Source organism: Platichthys flesus, chromosome 4, assembly GCF_949316205.1.
Source record: "Platichthys flesus chromosome 4, fPlaFle2.1, whole genome shotgun sequence".
NCBI classification, from domain to species: Eukaryota; Metazoa; Chordata; class Actinopteri; order Pleuronectiformes; family Pleuronectidae; genus Platichthys; species Platichthys flesus.
The window spans coordinates 5614763-5634740 of record NC_084948.1 but is presented as its reverse complement, the minus strand read 5'-3'; the positions used below and the strand labels follow the sequence as shown (position 1 = coordinate 5634740).

At 42.3% G+C, this 19978-nt stretch overlaps 4 protein-coding genes across 5 annotated transcripts; 3 read left to right on the top strand and 1 right to left on the bottom strand.

Annotated features, from left to right (window-relative positions):
- Positions 1–1695: 1695 nt before the first annotated feature.
- On the top strand, positions 1696–7319 carry mfrp (membrane frizzled-related protein). Its single transcript, XM_062386245.1, has 12 exons — positions 1696–1702; positions 2250–2336; positions 2455–2634; positions 2784–3003; positions 3902–4032; positions 4119–4244; positions 4323–4399; positions 4472–4620; positions 4838–4968; positions 5571–5705; positions 5959–6086; positions 6177–7319. Exons 1-12 carry the CDS (start codon positions 1696–1698, stop codon positions 6399–6401), a joined length of 1596 nt encoding a protein of 531 aa, XP_062242229.1. The 3' UTR covers positions 6402–7319.
- nudt8 (nudix (nucleoside diphosphate linked moiety X)-type motif 8) lies at positions 6815–11145 on the bottom strand. 2 transcript variants are annotated; one of them, XM_062386355.1, is made up of 5 exons: positions 11067–11145; positions 9601–10500; positions 9386–9518; positions 8496–8573; positions 6815–8177 (listed from the first exon to the last, which is right to left on the bottom strand). In XM_062386355.1, exons 2-5 carry the CDS (start codon positions 10497–10499, stop codon positions 7992–7994), a joined length of 1296 nt encoding a protein of 431 aa, XP_062242339.1. In that variant the 5' UTR covers position 10500; positions 11067–11145; the 3' UTR covers positions 6815–7991. The 2 variants fall into 2 exon arrangements, with proteins under 2 accessions (XP_062242339.1, XP_062242338.1); XM_062386354.1 differs by lacking the exon at positions 11067–11145 and adding an exon at positions 10609–11042.
- A 403-nt stretch (positions 11146–11548) lies between these two features.
- ftr86 (finTRIM family, member 86) lies at positions 11549–15906 on the top strand. The gene is made up of 11 exons (XM_062386182.1): positions 11549–12250; positions 12503–12598; positions 12741–12974; positions 13278–13440; positions 13531–13623; positions 13725–13775; positions 13874–13924; positions 14059–14100; positions 14239–14283; positions 14370–14572; positions 15389–15906. Exons 1-11 carry the CDS (start codon positions 11744–11746, stop codon positions 15722–15724), a joined length of 1821 nt encoding a protein of 606 aa, XP_062242166.1. The 5' UTR covers positions 11549–11743; the 3' UTR covers positions 15725–15906.
- A 1575-nt stretch (positions 15907–17481) lies between these two features.
- cbln20 (cerebellin 20) lies at positions 17482–18900 on the top strand. Its single transcript, XM_062386244.1, has 5 exons — positions 17482–17501; positions 17617–17673; positions 17779–17936; positions 18057–18197; positions 18294–18900. Exons 1-5 carry the CDS (start codon positions 17482–17484, stop codon positions 18725–18727), a joined length of 810 nt encoding a protein of 269 aa, XP_062242228.1. The 3' UTR covers positions 18728–18900.
- The last annotated feature ends 1078 nt before the right edge of the window (positions 18901–19978 follow it).

The window sequence follows — 19978 nt, the reverse complement described above, 5'->3', positions numbered from 1 at the left end:
GTTGTAGAGAAACTCACAACAAAGTTAAACCTCTTTGAGACAACATCTGTGAGGAAAAAAACTGATTGATATTACAGGCATTTTTACCTGAAGTTGAAGGTTCCCTCTCTTGACTGTTGCTAAATGATGCCACACATATTAAATAGTTTCTTTTCAAGCCACACAAACCTGAGCCCATTCCACAGCATTGTTACTTGTGAAGACCTCACAGAAGGACAGGATTAACACAGGGTCATAACCCCAGAGGCTCCAAAAGCAGAACTTTGGTTATTGTTAAATGGGTCTGATTTCAGTTGAATAATTCAGTTTATATCTTTAAAAAAACAGTTTTCTGATAATTCACGTTGCTGTGTTGTTTCAAAATAAATAAATAAACTAAACAACTTTATTTACATAAACCTTCTGGTTTTTATGTTACCTCTCTTACAGTATTTCCAGAGTTTTCAGTCATTACCACATGGTCTACAGCTCCAAACTGTTGATGGATCTTTTTGTGACTGATATGATTTTATATGGTAGTACTTTATAACTTCTTTCTGTGATGAAGAGCATGTGATGTGGTTCAAATCCCAAGAGAAAGCCAGTGAGTGAAGTGTTGAGGCCACCTACTTCCACTGCACATGTGTTATGCAATGGGCAGAGTGTTGATAACAGTATTTGGGTTACATGTGTGTACGTGCGTAGACGACAGACATGTTTGTATGTAAATTAGCAGGTCACTGTTTTTAACATACCATTTCCTTCACTATAATATTTTTACTTTATTATTTTCCTATTATATTGTTATAATGCATCATGGGGTCGGTCTGTCAGAGAATTCTTGCCTCAGGGCCCCTGATTGGTTGATTTAACCATGCTCATTCTACAAATCACAAACCTGCTTCCTCTGTGGTTTGAACCAGACGTCACAACTAATTTTAAGCCAGACTGTTTCTGAACAGTGGTCACTGTGGCCCAAAGCAGCAGTGACTGTACACAATGACAGGTTACTGGATCATCGTAAGATTTAAAGTGGCAATAAGACACAATTCCCTTATAGCAATGTATTAAATGAGGGTCAAAACAATGTGACAATGTTGCTCACAGTGATGAATTAACCCTCAGAGAGGTAACTCTGATTTATAAATGATCAGATGTTTGCAAATAATAGCATAGATAATGACCAACTGTTTGCGAAAAGATACACTTTACCACATACATTAAAAAGATGCTGATCTGACTGAGAGAATGAAGAAAGTTACACACTCCCACAGTAACGCTTGTCATACAGCAATATCGATGTGAAACTAGAAAACACAACTAAGTAAAGTTGAAGCGGTCAAACCCCTGAGCACATTCAAGCTGGTACTTAATGATTTGAATTTGAATTTGAAAGTGGCGGGGGGAGGAAGAGGATTATCTTTCTCTTTCAAAGGTTGGTTCTACCCATAAATCAATGTTTTGTAAGTTACCATATGAGGTGTTTATGTTTGAAATATATTAAGATGTTGTCCTTTATTTCCCCCCGTTCTGCTTCCCACAGAATGTTTTCTGCAACCCTGCCTTTGAGCTAGAGGGGGAGCGAGAGGAGCGGGTGGAGGGCTTCAGGACGTCCTCGTCCACCCCTGAACCAATCAAACCACCAGCAGGTCGTGAGTCAATCATTCATTCAGTGTGTGCATATGCATGTATCACTTGGAGTCTGTCGAACAAACCATGACCTGTAAACTTTTCAAATTGGTGGATGGTTCAGTCAAAGGCACGGTTATCCATGACTACCAAGTTTAACACTTACTGGTAGAAAAGCAGCTTCAGTGAGAAAACAGCCAGTGTAATGAATCCTGGGAACATGTAAAACTTAAATGCTTTCAGAGTTTTCCAGAGTCCATTGTGGAGTGTCAATAGGAGAAATCACTGAAGAATAACAAAAAATGAATTAAATTACATAGTTTTACTTTACTTTTGATTCAACAGAAAAACTTTCACTAAACGGACTGAGAAATCGTTCTCAATGATCTCCTGATATATTACATATGATATCAATAAAAGGAGGGAAAGAAAAATAACATCCAAATAAACAACACAAACCATCTTGATTACTTCCTTCTTCACCTGTAAAATTTTTACAAAAACAAGACATTTTCAATATCTTAAACATTCGTGTTGAGGTCACAGCTGGTAATTTCATGCAGAAAGAGTGCGTAGGAATAGTGTTAATGTGGACATGTATTGTGCTCTATTGTTGTGTGTCATGCGTCTGCGTGCTCCAGGTTGTGGCTGGGGGGTGGTGGTGGTCTCTGCTGCTGCTCTGCTCCTGTTAACCGCCCTCGGACTGGCGCTGGCCCTCATTCTTACACGTGAGTCCCTGTTGCACCTTGGACCATTCATTGCAGTAAATACACTACATCTAATAGAATGGGTTTTGACGTTGGGTGAGAGAGAGGTGACATCCTGTCATCTTGTGACTTTATTTTCTCCCTGCTTTAGAGATAAAAGGTCAAGCAGTTGAGGATCAGTTGTCGTCCACCGGCCCTGCAGACCTATTGAGAACAGCAGAGGGTGATTCCCATACTTTACCCACAAGCCCATTCAACAGAAGTCAATGGGACAGTACAGCACCACCACAAACTACAAGGATCCCCTTGTCTGAAACACGTAGGGAGTTCATCTTGTATCTAGTTTGGTCATGTGTTAGCCGGGACCCGTTTTATGTCTAACCTCATTGAGTTCGAATGTTATCATTTCTTTATCTAGAGGCCGGTTACTTGTTTCGGAGAAAAGCTTTTTTCATTTCTGTGCGTCAGGTTGTGGGGGTGTACTGACAGACTCAGAGGGCAGTTTCAGTTCCCCAAACCACCCTGGCCCCTACCTGCCCAACTCCCTGTGTGTGTGGGTTATCCGAGTCCCGCCCCCCTCCCTGGTTCAGATCCACGTGTCCTCTTTGGCCGTGGAGGGGCCCTCTCCCTGTCTCTTCGACTGGCTGGAGGTGCAAGAGCAGACAGAGCTGAGCTCTGTGGTCACCAGGTTGGTCCGTCTCAAGTGACACAAACCCTTCAAAGACATATTTACCAAAGTACTCATGACACAACTTAAATATGGGGACCTTCATATTTTGGTGCACTCAGAAGAGATGTCACAGAGATTTGCTAATGTTATATTTCTGAGTGTTGCAGGATTTCACCAAGAAAAGAGAGATAAAATGTAAATGTATGTTCTGAATCACATCTGAGATTTAAAACATTACATAAAGTCCTGAAATTGAACTCAGATTAGCCTGCGTGTTAGTTTTCACTGGCTGATTATGAAAGAGATGACTTGGCAATGCAACAATATATATCGCAATATCATTTTCATTCATAACTATAAAAAAAGCTAAACATTTATTGATATATTGCTTTTCTACAGTGAGGAGGTATAACACAATATATAAGGTTTAAAACCACAACCTTTGTTCAGGAAAAAAAATGTGATTAAACTTAATACTAATAATAATGTACCATTGATCGTAAAAATTATCAATACCTACTGAAATTAACATTTTTATGTTGATATAATTTGTGGCCACCAATTTGGCCAACCCATTTCATCTACACATGTTCTGCCCGAAGAAAATTATAAGGGGTTTATGTCATTACATTCATTTGTTGATAGATGGCGCTAAAGGTCTTTGCATGATTGTAAAGAACCTACTGGAACTGAGGGTTTCTGTGAAAGATTTCAACCCTAGTGAATACTGTGACCTGTGTGGTTATTTGCATTCTTGGAAAGTGAAGCAACATGATTCCCCAAACTGCAGAAATCTTGCATAACTAACAAAGAATTCACAGTGCAAAGTTGAAACTCCAGTGGAAACCCTAAAGCTATCATTTGAAGAATAAACTTGATCATTCTGAAATAAAAGATCTGTACTTCTCTCGTGCAGGTTCTGTGGTAGCGTAGCACCACCGACAGTCAACACAAACAGCAGCACAGTGTGGGTCACCTTCCGCTCTGACAGCAGCATCAGCGGGGCCGGCTTCACGGCTCAGTACAGGGCCCTGCAGCCTGGACACAGTCAGTAGTCTGCACATGGAAGTTACATGTACATCCCCATATGCAATATCGTGCATCTGTGCATGTATTTATATATGTTCTCACAGAGAGCTGCTCCAGAGAAGAGTTCATGTGTGATAGTGGACGCTGTCTGCTGCCCGTGTCTGTGTGCGACGGTCATCCAAACTGCCACGACCAAACAGATGAGGAAAACTGCAGCCATAAACACAAGGGTGAGAGAACTGAGATAAGGAAAACAGAAGTGTAAATAAAAAGGCCATAAGAACAGCGGACACTGACTCTTCTTACAGAATGTGGCGGGCAGAAGTCGGGATCTCACGGTCACCTGTCAAGTCCCAACCACCCAAAGCCTTATCCTCACCAGCAGGTACACTCAAAACTGCCCCAGGCACTCTGACTATTTTGTTACCTGACCACACATTCCTCTGTTTCCCATTAGTTGTGTATTTGGTATATATCCGTTGAGGAGGGCCACGTCATCACACTGAGTTTCAGGAACTTCAGCCTGGAGACTCAGGACGTGTGTGAGTTTGACTACGTGGAGGTGCACGACAGCGTCGACACCGGAGCTGGAAGAGTCCTGGGAAGGTGACACCCACCACAGCTTAGATCTTTTATTCTCTGCAAGTCAGATCTTATGTTGGATTTTGTGGGGGGGGGGCCTGACTCATGTTATTATCAGCGGCCTCCGCAGTTACCGTAGCCTTCTTTATAGTGAAAATACTCTTTATTAACGGTAAATTTGTGACGTTACACGGCCACAATGCTATGAAGCTTCTCTTTGTCTGTTCTGCATTGGTCTCAGGTTTTGTGGCACCACCTTCCCACCTGACCTGACCTCCTCGGGCCCCCACATGACTGTGGTGTTCATGGCTGATGAGGGAGTGGCAGACAGCGGCTTCAACGCAACGTACCAGTCTGTGTCTGTACTGGACAGTGAGTTTTACAGTGCAGGATTACAGCAATATCACTTAACTGGTTTCCATTATATTTTGTTGAGGGGTGGTGCATGACCCATGGAGGAACCCATTAAATGCGGGTTTGGATCAGATCCAGGGGCAGATCCATAACTAGCTTTTCACTTTCTGTAACATTGTGAGTTTTCCAACATTTCAATTGATTTTTCAGAGAATAATTAATGGATCTTAATGAAAAATTAAGATTAATTAAATAGATTTAAATGTACTTTCATACGGTTACTGCTGTAGGTATGAGCTTCTCTGAGTGTTTTTTCTAGTTTCCTTTGCATCTGATCCTTTTTCTTCTTTCATTTCACTTTCCGTCTCCTCTTCTTTTCTTTCTTTGGCCCTTCTTTCAAATATTATTAAAAAAACATCAATCTTATCCTGTAAACACTTTCTGTTCTTCTCCCTGCTTTATTAGTTCTACAATGCCAGCATTTATTCAGCAAACAACATTTACATCTAACCTTTTGTTTAAGGGCCAAAATTCTTCCCCATTACTTTATTTTTCCATTCTTCTTGCTTTCTTCTCGTCTACAGCCTCTCTTATGTATTTTATTTTCTTTGAATCTGTAGGGACATGTGGTCCCAGCCAGTTTGCCTGCAGTACAGGGATGTGCCTCCAGCCGCAGTGGTTGTGTGATGGATGGAACGACTGCCCTGACGGAGCAGATGAACAGGGATGTGGAAACTCCACCTACCCTCCCTTCAGTAAGTACACCTGTTATCTCTGACCCCGATCAGAGTCACAGATACACTGTTTACTGTCTATAGAGCTCTGCTGTTGAAAGCGTTAATAAAAGAACAAGCTATCATAATAAAAGCATGCAGGATAGAGCTGGTTTGTCAGTTGCAAAAGATTTATAAAAATGTTTGGGTGTTGATCTTCAATTATAACTTAATTATCTATGTATTGGAGACAGTGTCTTATGATTCTCTGGGTGTTTTGTCTCATTGTCCTCAGCTTCATCATGTGAGGTAATAGAGGTGGAGATGTGTCAGGGCCTCAGCTACAACCTCACCTTGTTCCCAAACATCTGGCTTTCTATTGCTGACCAGAGAGAAGCTGCCACAGTCCTGCGACAGTACCGGGTAAGAGCTACATTCATCGAATTCACCTTTCTTTTCTTTTTGAATGCTGAATGATCTTCAAAACCTGGAGTCTCATGTATTGTCATGCAGGTGCTTATGGAGCTGGCCTGCTTTGAGCCCCTGCAGAGGCTGGTTTGTGGGATGTTTCTGCCCCAGTGCAGCCCCCAAGGTGGCGTCCTCCAGCCCTGCCGCTCGGTTTGCTCCTCGGCTGAGCAGCAGTGCAGTCAGGCCCTGGATCTCCTCTCCTTCAGCTGGCCCTTCAACTGCCACCTCCTGCCCGACTCACAGGACCCTTTGGAGTGCTCGCTGCCTTGACGCTCATCTCAACTCTTGTCGAGTTTTTTTCAAGAAACCTTTCACCGCATTGTGTAAGGACCAATTTGCATTTTCCAAAATGTATTTTTTCACAACTGGAAAGTTTCCTCTGGACTCAGATCAGCTGTACCACAGCATTCAAGTGTGTTGCAAAAATGAGATGCATCATGAGTGCAAACCTCACTGCACACTCCTGCCTATAAAGCATTAATGGTACAAAGAGAAACAGGTGACAGTAGCCATTTTATATTTAAAAAAATACCTTAATGTACCTTGATGACCTGTTTATCATGTTTTTGTTTGATTCACTGATACGAAAATCCAACTGTTATAAACTAGCTTTTTGCACTATTTATTGCCTTAACGTGATGTACAGTAAATCATGTAAAACAAATGAGGCCAATGAAGGAAGATTGAATACAGAATACCTTTATTGCATCGTTCTTCAACAGAGCACATTAGTATGTGCCTCAATCATTTCAGTGCTCATAACAGTCCAGACCTGATATGTTGAGTGATGCAATATGACACAGACATGAGTTGAGTCAAATCATGAACTACAGTACAATTAAATGCAAACCTCATTTGAAACTTGTATGGAAAAGGTTATTCAAGTTAAAAACCCACATAATTGGTAACTGGAAGAAACCGAGATCTAAAAAGGTGAACAAATTTAGAATTTATGAGCATTGACAATTTATATTTTATATAAATTATACCACTATCATACTTAATACTATTAAATAATAATGCTGAAATATGTAAAGCATTTTTCATAAAATAACACTAAGTGTTTTACAGAAGAACAGCAATAGAAAGAAGACCTCATCCAAACCTTGAATTTGCTTTTAAAAGTATCCACATTCTCTGCTGCATTGGGGTCTTTTGGCTGAAGTAATAAAACGTTGTTTCATCATGGGTTTCTTTTCTGACTGAGTAGAATTAAAAAGGCCATTAAGGTACATAGAATAAAAGGCATTGAGAAATGTATAAACCAGTAGAGTGATCTTAAAAAATAAATAAATATGGAAGCAGACGAAGTAGCCAACGCAGGGACCTAAGAACTGGTGCAATGTGTGCTCTCTTATTGTCCTTGCATAACACACGAGCAGCAGAGTATTAAAGTTGTAGGTGAGATATGTTCTTGTCAGGCAGACCAGAAAGTAGAGTGTGGGAATGGAAACGGTTGGAGCTGTAATGCAACTGTCACCATTTGAGGAATTGATTGTAAGTTGCTGTTTCAGTGCCATGATTGGTCTGAAAACCTAATTTAACTGAAACAGAAAGCTTCTCCAAGCTTATTTAAGAATGGTAGATTGGACATTGGTCTATAGATATAAAATATGGAGGCACCTAAAGGATTTATCTTCTGAAGTGGCTAAACTATAGCAGTGTTTTGAACAGTAGAGAAGACACTCATTTAAAGAGAATAATTGATATAGTTCAAAATAAATACAGACAGTATTCACATTGATTCCTGACATGGTTCTGCTACACAATGTTTGATTGCACGTTTCTCATAATCACATCTTTGAGTCAGATAGTTTGTGCTATAGACATCTAAACTGCAAAGTAACAGTGAAAGAGCTGTTAAGGAGGAACAATCATTTTCAGGGTTTGGTCTAAAGCAATGGCAGTCAAACCCCACACTCGCTTTTTGTCATTCTGAAACACTGGGAGTGTGTATCCATACTTGTCACCAGAGCGAAAGTGGGTGTAGCCACAGTTCCTGGGGTTACACAAGTGGGACAGGGGCAAAGTGAAGATTTCCTCCACCTGTGTCAGAAACAAACAAAAGAGGAACATTTTTTTTTTTTTTTTTTTTTTACAATAATAGTTTATAAATGCAGGAAAGATAACTCAGACGAAACCGACAATAAAAGCAGAGGGATGAAGTGTATTTCAGATTTGAAATTGTAAATTAACTTGCTTCTGAAAAGCATTTGGATCCAAAGAGTAAACAGTGACTGTGGTGTGTAAATACAAAAGAGACACATCCAAAAAGGAAATCTCCGGTGGTGTACACATGTGGAGCCCTGCCCATTTCAAGCAGATATAAAATGTAGGGAAGTGCTAAACACAGGACGGCCATACCTCTTCAGGGTTTGGTTTGAACGACAACTCCTCTACAGGCCCGAGGTTAGCCAGCACAGGAACAATCATCATCCCCGTCTGGAAAGAGGGACAAAAGGTGTAAACTCAACACATCTCTTTTTTACTATTCAATATGAACATGTTTCCAAAGAAGAATGAGACCCTATGAGAAGTACGTAACACAACACCATATAGCATTTTCTTTTGTAATGAGGAGAGATTTGTCTTTGACAAGGTAGTGTCCGTGCAGTAGTGGACATAGAAAGATAGAAGGGCTGATACTGGATTTATGGCTAGTCTGGGAATCATTTCTTGATATATCTGTGCGTTGATTATATATATAATAATCCACAAACATGATAACAATTGTTACAGCTGCTGACCAAAGTTTATAAGATGGTTTTCAATTACAATGACATATTTATCGATCATCAAAATAATGTTTTAGTTATTTGCAGCACTACTTTAGGATTTTTTTAATTCTTCCATTTTTCCCCCCAAAGCTATGTGAATGATAACTAAATATAAAGAATACATTTGCAATCAGCATAGATTGATGAAACAAATAAAAGCCAGGCGGCTGAGGTTCAGGAGGTAAAGCAGGACGGATGTGAGTGACGCATGACAGAGAAAGTGCTTCAAACAGAAGAATTGTATGAATGTGTGTGTAAAGGGTGAATTCCAAAACTGTCCTGTAATGCTCTTTGATTAGTCAGCAAGACTTGAAAAGCACCATCTACCACTTGCATAACCACAATTTGCCATTGCTCACCATGGATTCAAGAACAGTATGACATATCAGTTCAGTAAAATAAAAAGGGGAAGAATAATCAGAGCACTCTACTTAATCACCTGACCCAAATTCTTAAAAACAAAATTATCCAACTCACATTGTCCCTGAGAGGCTTCAGGACACCCCAGACCCTGTCTGCTGCAACATTAACACCCAGCTCCTCCCAGGTTTCCCTCAGCGCTGTGGCCACCACGTCTCTATCTGATGGATCACTCTTTCCTCCTGCAAAGCTACACACAAATGAAAATGAGGACACATACTCTACTGGCAGTCTACTGGCACAATTTAAACAGTCTTAAACGAGCCACAAACCTGACGTCTCCCTTGTTCCTGCCCAGTTTTAGGGAGCGCAGGGTGAAGAGAAACGACGGCTGCCCCTCAACAGTGCAGAGCGTGACCAGGACAGATGCATATTTCAACTGCTTCTCTCCTTTGCTCTGACTTGCTGCTTTGCTCCATCTTGCTGTGTCATAGAGCTTCAGGTTGGCCCTAAGACTCTGTCGACACCTGTTCTCATTCTCCGGGGATAGACAGTCTCTCCAGTCATCCACCAAATGAGGGGAAGCCTGATGAATACCATGGCTTTGCTGTAGAAAGTGGCTGGTGGCTCGGGATCTTCTGTGAAAGTGGTTCAAGATCTGTGATGTAAGAGCTGATAAGCTGGCTACGTGCCGCCTGTGATATATATGGCTATGTGGGTTACATTGAGCCTTGTTGGTGAAACTGAGTGAAACATGGAAAAAGTCCAGAGGCCTCCTCCAGGGTAGAAGGCAGCGTGTGTTGGTCAAACAGCCCTGGTGAGGGCTCACAGCTTGAGGGTTCTGACCTGAAACGTTCAGCACAGTGGATTTCCATGAATCAGGAACTGGTTTGGTTGAGGTAGAAAGTTGAGAAGTCTGATGACGACTGGATACAATTGTTTTGGCTACAGAGTCATGATATGAAACCTCTCTCAGATGATGATTATCACCCTCCCAGTTGAATACACGTGGCTGGATTGAATTGGATACAGTCTCCTTGGATAACGATGATAACCCCTCTTCGCTTCGCACTCCTCCAGGAATCCCTTCACACCGGTTTCCGCTCACATGTCTTGCACGCTGGCACACAGCACCAGTGTGCTCAGAGAGCGCAGCCAGGGGATACGCTCTCAACAGCAGCCATGACCTGGTTGGACAGGACCAGGTCAGGATTTGAGGGGCCCTGAACATCCTGTGAAGAAAACAGACACGTCCAAAGACAAGTTCAGAAAGCATTTCAAGTGGGTTCCCATCAGCTAACTAGACCACTTAGCTCTGGTAAACATGACCATACCCCTACCAGCAGATTGAGGAGGAATGATTAGCTCTTCTGTGAAGTGTTAGCATGAGCAAGTTGAAGCTTTGTCCATTCAATCCCAGGACCTTACATGGAGCAGAGTACTGGTACTATCAAGACTTTGGGTCAATCTTTGACTGTTAGCTACAGCTGTTTAGTTACTTGAGCTCTGACAGCGACGTCTGAGACAGAAAAAAAACACCACACTGCGTTTATGGACTCTCTGGTAACCACCGAAGCTAACCCAGTCTGTTTTAAGAGCCGTCGATGTCTTCTTCGGGTATTAAAAGCTGTCATTAAGCGCATGCTAACTAGCTAACGTAAACATTAGCATATCACGAGCAAAGTGGTCAACTAACTAACGTCAAATCGCCGATGCTGTTATTGATGAGGAGTTGTCCTGTCCAACAGGAAGTCGGACTCCAATGTGGACATGGAGTCTGGACGTGGAAAACACTCACCTTCAAAGTGAAGTGAGCAGCCGCTCTCTGCCTCAGCTAACCGGTGTTCTGCCCCAAGTCAATATGGCGCGGAGCAGCGTCACGCGCGTCACCTCTGCCTTGACTGCGTTTACGCCAACCACGTGTTTCACAACCACTCCAGTCAGCTGCCGCGAACATTGTGTGTGTGTGTGCGTGTGTGTGTGTACTTTAACACAGATGACTTGTTGGACATTTCCATCACCATTCACACCCCAGAGAGAAGAACCAGTCTAACCTCTTTGAATCCCTGAGTTATTTCCTATTTCACTGGGTCACATAAAACATGTCCTCAGTTGTTTTAGTTGTTAAAGTGCTTAATATGATCAATTTCTTAATACACTATAATATGATTCTTTTGTTGGCTGTTTACCAAGTGACGTGATGTTGCCCGGTGTGGATGAGGCCTCATCTGTAGGATTTTTCCACCTTGGATTACCTATGACACAAGAGAGAAACTCCTCACCCCACCTGTTTTACCAGCTCAGCCTGAAACCTGGAGGTTGCTACAGGTTTTGAGCAGCATGTGATTCAAGTCATCTGGCAATTCAAACTTGCCATCTCTGTTCGTGTCACCTCACTTGAACAGGGAGCCGAGTGGTTGTCCGTATATATCCAGCTCTGATCTCTGTTAACTGCCTTCTTCAACTCAGCACCATATGGCCTCTGCGTGGACTGAGGAGGAGACCTTTGTCTGCTCAGTGTGCTTGGACACCCTGAAGGACCCAGCCACTCTACCCTGTGGACACTCGTACTGCCTGTCTTGTATCCAGAGCCACTGGGACAAGAGAGACAGTAAGGGTGAGTACAGCTGCCCCCAGTGTCGGCAGGTCTTCAGCCCTCGGCCCTCGCTGGCCAAGAGCACTGTCCTTGTGGAGGCCATGGAACAACTGAGAACCAACAGCTTCAAGCAAAGCTTCTCCCCCGCCTCCTCCGCCCCACCATCCATGCCCATCTACCTGGAGGTCCTACCACATTTAGGGCCGCGACAGGGCAGCGTGTACCCCCAGCTTCCCACGGTGGATCCCAGATCCTGCCCTCAACACAACCAACCCCTGGTGCTGTTTTGCCGTGAAGACAAGGAGTTTGTGTGTGAGTTGTGTTGCCAGCGTGGACACAAGGGACATCAAGTGCTCAAACCAAAGAAAGAGAGGAAGGAGAGAGAGGTACGTAATGGAAAAGGACCACCTGGGCTAAATGAGTGCTGTTTTATAGTTTGCCATGATGCTCTGTGTGTGAATAATGTGAAGCATTTTCAAAATGTACCTGAACATGACGTTCTTGTTAAACAACTGTCTTTAAGTTTTACTCCTGTCACATGTGGTGAATTTGAAGTGTTCTGGTCTCTTTTCTTTGCTAAGCCATGGATCTTGTGTGTGTGTGTGTGTGTTTGTGTGTGTTTTTGTGTGTGTGTGTAGAAAGAGCTTGTTCACATGCAGGCAGAGGCCCAGAGGAGAATTCAGGAGACTGGAAAGAAACTAAAGGAGCTCCCGCATCTTGCTCGCCAGCACAAGGTATTTGATCGTGTTTGTCGTACGTCTCTGTTTCCAATATCATACACGTAGATAGCTTAGGACATACAATACACAACTATTGCTTTAGTATTTTCATAATACCTCATCTGTGATCCCTGTCTTCCTCTCTCCTTACTCCCAGGCGTTGGTCCAGGCTCTGCAGCAAGAGAGCACAGATTTATTCACTGAGCTAGCCCAGACCGTGAGTCTATCAGGCACCCAGGCTGGCGAACTCCTCAGCACCCACGAGACCTCCATAGGCAGCCAGGTGGAGGTGCAGATCCACAGACTAGAGCAGGAGGTGGCACAGCTCGGCTGGAAGAGTGAAGAGCTGAACAAGCTGGCCAGCATGCAGGACCACATCGGCTTCTTGAAGGTGTGAAGCAGGGTTATCCTGGACCTCAGAGTCTCACAGGATTAATAAATTAATGCAGGAGATTGACTTTATTGTCCAGCTTATCCGTAAATTTATCTTTTGCTTCTAGTAAATGCAATAAAAGTTCATAAAATACACACGACACATCAATCAATACATACCATTAGTGCAAATGAACAGGCAGCAGCGGGTAAGTTATATAAATAACATAGCGGTATTATAAGTTAACAGTATAAAATCATAAGATAACAGTATAACAGAGACAAGAATTGCTGTTGAAAGGTTATCTCATTTGTTCTCAAGAATTTCCTAACCCTGGAGCCACTGGGTAAGATCGGGGCCTCAGGAGAGTCAGTGCTGGGTCAGGAGGAAGCGGTGGTAGCCTCCATCCGCTCAGTCATGCAAGATTTACAGACATCGGTACAGGAGCTCTGCAAAGTCAGTCTGGCCAAGATCAACACACTAGGTCAGCATCTCCTCTCCTCTCCTCTCCTCTCCTCTCCTCTCCTCTCCTCTCCTCGCCTTCAGACAGTAAAAACTTATCGTGTCTTTGTAGTGAGTCATGTCTCTGTGGATTCAACACCCAGTGGTGCAGTAGCAGGTGCAACAGTATCTGATAACTGTGATCAGGATAAATCACAAAACACAGGTAGGGAAACTTTAAATCATACAGTGTTTTGATTATTATATGTGAACTTAAGAAAAGGACACCTGATGTATTGCTCACAACTCATCCTCTCGTTTCTGTAGTATATGAAATGATGACAGACGCTCCACCTTTGCCGCCTCGAAGACCTCAAGGTAAGTTACTTTAGAAACTGTGTACATGTGTAACTCTTATAACAAATTAATTTCCTAAGATAATATTTACTCCATGTTACCGTACTTTTTTTTCCCAGAGCATGAGTCTTCAATAAAATACCCGGCTCTACATCCTGCATGTCCTGAAGGTAAGAATAAGAGGGCCTGCTACAACGTGAAAAGTGTGTTTCAAATGATATGAAACGTAATTGAGTTGAGGTGTTCAGTATTTGCTTTACATGTTTTATTTCTTCCCTCTCTCCTCATTTCTGTGAACATGAAGCTTCAGCCCCACCTCCACCCCTCCATCCTCCTCAACCTCACGGTAAATACAAAAGCTTTGTAAACTGCCTGCAGATAGTGATCTATTTACTTGACTTTGAGGATTTAGGAGGTTTGGTGCAGATAAGTTATAATTCCTGATTTCATAAACCTTTTTTTACTCCTCCTGCAACAACAACAGGGCTTGTTAACCCAGAACCAAAGTCTAGAGGAGAATTGCTGAAATGTGAGTCCATCATGCTCCACAATATGAAACAGATCGCATAGACCACAATGTCAAAGTTCTCACTTAAATACATCCTGTCCCTTCAGTTCGCTTCGAACCCACCATGGACCCTAACACGGTGTATCGCCACATCCAGTTGTTGGAAGGAGGGCATAAGGCCACGATGCGGGCTGAAAACCTGAACCCTCCAGACTACCCTGAGCGCTTCCACTTCTGGAGACAGGTTCTCTGCAAAGAGCCCCTGGCTGGGAGCCCCTACTACTGGGAGGTGGAGTGGACCGGCCAAAAGGTGGATTATTTCGATTTCAGTCGTGACATGGGTGGTTTCAGATATAGACATATGCCATATACAATATATGAATGGAAATCACATATCCCATTTGTCTGATTTAGTTAAAGGACATCTCTTTTTACATTACTCTAATTGAATAGAAATCACCCCCTAAAAAATCTGGATCATTATCCAGATCCACACCAAATGTTACCTGTTCATAGATATAACCACTCTACACATGCCTGATTTTTTGATTGATTATTTCAGAAATCACAAAATTGACCTATTATCTCCACCACAAATGAACCAACAATCCATAACAACCAGAGCTAGAAAACTGGTCATTATATCAATATCAGAATTCTTTGCTCCTTAAATCAGCATTAGATCTATGGGCTGTTTCAACTGGATTTCATGTCCTCAGTCAGAAAAGTCACTGATCACTGTAGGTTATAATGAGGTCTTAATGTTTTCACTGAGAGAAAGTGAGGATATCAGCTGTTGTTTGTACACTAGACTCCTCTTAACAAAGCATTATTCTTCAATATTCGAGCCACAACAATTTGTTGACAAAATCCTCTTTATTATCCTAAATAAAAAAAGATACATTCTCAAATTTTTACCATGCTAGCAGCATGGTTCTAGGATTGGTTAGTCCATCACTGTTTATTATCTTTACAACGCCTGTGGGTATTGCAGTGAATATTTCTGGTTCATTTTTGGATGATAATTAATTAATATTAATTGGTGATCCTCTCATATTCCTCTTGCACCATCACCACCAGGTATGGCTTCCTTTCCTAATCTAGTTTTCCCTGTCTCACCATGCAGATCACCATTGGTGTAGCCTACAAGGAGATTGAACGCAAAAGATCTGATGACAAAAGTCGTTTGGGCCACAATCCCCAGTCCTGGAGCCTGTACTGGACTGGCACTGGTTTCTCCTTCTGGCATGACGGTCAGGAAAAGCTCCTCGGCCCAACTAAGGCCAAAAGGATTGGTGTGTATCTGGACCAACATGCAGGGACTCTGGCCTTTTACCGCATCACCAACAACCAGGCTGAGCTCATCCACCAGCACCAGACCCACTTCACTGGACCACTGTACCCAGGATTCAGATTCTGGGCAGGAGTAGGGGCCTCAGCGACGGTCTGCCTCCTGGATTAAGTTGTTTATTTTTTTGATACAACCTTGGTTGAAATCATGACACTTTAACCCATTCTAGATAAGAAACTTATCGTTTTTATAATATCTTTTCGAACCAACCGTTCATTGCCTGATGTAAAGTTTCTAAAACTGTCTTTGTAAGTGAATAAAGGAGGAATATACACTTATTATCATCATTCACACTTGTGTAAAAGTACCCAGTAATTCCACAAATTTCAACTGAAACTGTTCATCTTATTAGCTTCACACTTGACATGTGTACTTTAATGGTCTAGTAAAGTGCAGTGTTTATTACTTTATGTCGAGGTGATTTATTGAGTTTTTATTTTGAAATGTTATGAACTTGGGTCCAAAGATTGAGTTGATTTCTTAACAGAAGTAGACGATACACAATGTATAAAAACCCTGTTAAATAAGTCATTTAAATTTATAAATTGACCACATGTAAACACTAATAAGGCAGATTCAGTTTAATTTCACAAAAACATTTACTACAACATCTTTGTTGCAGAAAAACAAGGAAGGATGTACACATTTTCTAACTTTGTGTGATGTTCTGTCATTCAGTTTGTGGATTTCTGTGTCTTTGTGTTTTCTGTTTCCTGTTTTATTTTGTAGTGTCGCCTTCCTTGTGTGTTGTTTCCAGCTTCTCGGGTGTGTCACTTGCTGTCTTGGTGATTGTCTTTCCCAGTCCTCATGTGTTGCACCTGTGGCTAGTTACCCCTGCCTTCCCCGTGTCTCTATTTAAGCCTCTGTGTTTCCTTTTGCCCTTGGTCGGTTCATTACTCGTTTCTACACGTCGTCAGATATGGTTTGTCTTGTCCTGCTGTCTCGTCCAGCTTCCCCTGCTTATCCTTCCTTGTTCTCCGTGCGCCTTGTCGCCAGTGGTTACTTATAGTGTTCATGTTTTTTTTTTGTCTTGTTTAAAGACTCCCTTTATATCAAAATTTTTTCGTTTTAACCTCTGCATCCTGGGTCCATCTCCTTGCTCAAACCGTGACACTTTGCTCAGTTATAAAAACTATAAAAAGTGACAGTATATTGTAGAACTGCTTGAGAAGGAATCACAAAGACAAGCAATAATTCTGAAGTAGCTCCTTTCTTCCTGTGTTACTAAGGGAATAACAGATGACCTGCTGATTTTATCTTTGACCCCACACCTCAGTGACCTGGATCATTTGAAGCCCCCTTCCATTCTTAAGTTACCTCTAGTATCTTCAGTATTCCCACATGGATATGCAAAGAACCATCTGACCTGCATTGTTCTTTGTTTCCCTTCTGATCTTTTCACTGGACACAGGACAGCTGTCATCCATAAACTTGCAATGGCAAGTACCCATTTGTGTTCAATGACATATGTGTGTTCTCAGAGTCGTCCTCTACCGGAACAAACTTTATGAATTTTTTTCAATCATTAATTCCAGTGACCCTACTCAACTTGTGGCCTAGCATGGTTGAACAAGTTTGAAAGATGTCACCTAAGGAACACTGGACCTCTAGGTGCAAAACAGCTACCTTTAATTTCAACATGTTCTATGTGAACAAAACCAGATGACAGATCCTTCTATTTTTGATGCACAATAAAGCTTGACCCACTTCCATAAACACAGAGGAAAGAAACTATCTATGTGTGTCGATGAAAACACTGAACCACTTGGACAAACTTCCTCAGAGGGTAGAAATGACACCTGACCTACATCTACAGAACAAAGATCTGGCGGGTGTATATGTATATCTGACATGTGAAGCCCCAAGGCATGAAGAAATTAGTATACAGGTATAGACGTTTGAATGGCTGAAAAAAGGGGGTGGATGCCGAAGAAACAGGGAGGAGCCAGATGAATTGAGTTGAAGGTGAAAGTATATAGCTGTGACTCTTGACCCTGCTTCAGTCTATCACACCTTCTGCCCCCTGACGCCAACATCACCTGCCAGCGTAACCATGCGAGGTGAGACTGCTCGTTATTAGAAGAAACCGTTAGCAAGCTGCAAATATAAATGCAACAAGGAGACGAATGGAGACTAGATGCTTAGGAATGATCTGCTCTCCTAAGAGGCAATGTTGGTTTTCTCTCTGTTGCTATATATTCCTTTGCTCTTTTCCTCCCAGCTGTTGTACTGCTGTGTCTGCTTGGAACAGCTATGGCTGTTGAGGACCGTTTCACTTGGGGGGGACCTGGCGAGAATGTCGTCGATCCTACGGAGGACAACGGTGAGTGATTCTTCAGAAAACAAGTAGACAACATCTGCCCATAATGTGATTTACATTAAGTAATCTTCAAACTAGTGTGTGTGTGCGTGTGTGTGTGTGTGTGTGTGTGTCTGTATACAGTGTGTCTCACGGACCAGGCGTCATGTGGCTGCTGTCTGATGCAGCAGCAGATACACAGGATGGGGACGTTCCTCAACCTGACTCTCGACGAACTGGAAAAGGAACTCATAAAAACAAAGACGCTCCTCAACAATGTCAGAGGTGAGGCACGAGCATGTGTAACACAACATAATGCAACTGGACTTTTCAGTTGCGGCTTCATAACAAGTCTATTTCTGTATCCCACTGCACGTCCAGACAGCAGAAGTGCCTTCTCTGTCTCACTTACCAATCGAGTCAGTTTGAACTGCTTGGGTCCCTTCCGTGACGACAAGCTCATCGCCTACAAGCACGTCTTCATCAACCTCGGAGACAGCTACAGCGTGGACACTGGTATCTTCACAGTTCCCCGCTCTGGTGTGTACAGCCTTGCCCTCACTGTCTACAGTGACGCAGGGTCGCCTGGCAACAGCCTCGCCGCCTGCGCCAGTCTGCAGGTCAATGGTCGGGGGGTGGCAGGAACCAGAGAAAAAAACATGCAGGACCAAGAGGACAGTGCCACTATTGTTGTGGCTCTCCACCTGATAGCTGGGGACACAGTGGGTGTCAACTTGCCCATTGGATGTTTCCTCTGCGACGACAACAGCCACTACAACACCTTTACTGGTTTCCTCCTCTATGCCACTGACTGAGTTAGGGAAACGTAGCTGCTCTGGGTTTCCGTGCCAGCCTTCACCACACTGACATGGTTTGAACCTGCTAGAATGAATCTTCCTGAGAGGACAGCTGCGCCATGTATTCCCTAATCTAGCTGATCTTTTGTACTGTTACCCATCACAGCACAATGGCCTCACATTCATTTTGATTCTTTTATTCCACCATATGCTACTAGTCCCATGGTCAATGTTATCTATCTATATGTTTTTGAAGCCCTTTCAAACATCATACATCAAATTTCTAAATGTTTTTAGCCTGTGTGATCCTTCTGTTGTTCACGTGCCAACTTACACCTGACCAACATTGCACATATATTATCTTTGTTCTTAAAACTTTTAATCGTCCAATGACTGATGGGCTGTGATGGAAATTGTTATTGAAACGTATGATATGTTTAATTCCAAGAAAATAAATCTGGATTTTGAACAATACGGTGGCATTGTGGGATGTTTCTCTTTTAGTCCTGACAATAGCACACTTCAGAGTTAAAGATTCAATGTGAAGAATTTTGTGACATAAAGTGATGACGTTGCATGTTTCAGTTGAACTCCCCTCACCTCACCCTCCCCTTCCAAACATGAAAGAGAACCTGTGGTAAATTTCTGTTTTCATAAAAACTCAAAGGGTGTTTAATTTGTCCAGTTTGAGCTACTACAAGAAACATGGCGACCCCCAAATATAAAGTATTTCAATATAAATGGCCCATTTGAGGCTAAAGAAAACAATAATTTGTATAATATAGATGAAAAACACTAGGATTATTTTATATACAATTGCATATGTCAATAGATCCCTTTCACCTAAATCTTACACACTGGACCTTTAAATGAGTTGACTATAGATTTAACATTGCACTCCTCTAGCACTGTCTGGGTTCAAAAAATAAATGCAGCAAAACAAGAAATTTTCTTTTGATTATTTAAGTATTTTAGGTATATTTATTCCTTGACTAAACCTGAATCCTACATTACCCGCAATGCAAATGCAGCCACAATCAGTTTAGTTGGAGATTTTTGTCAGTTAGGCTAGTGTCAGCTAAACCTCAAACACAGATGAGGATTCAACACTTCCTTTGTTTCAATTCAAACTCGTACTCTTAAGCCACAACTTGCTAGGACTCCATTTATCAGACAGGAGGAAACAAATGATTGTCTCTGTATGTTGTCCTTCCTGCGTTATGGCGACCTGTACATGGTGTACCACGTCTCTTGTCCAGTGTCAGCTGG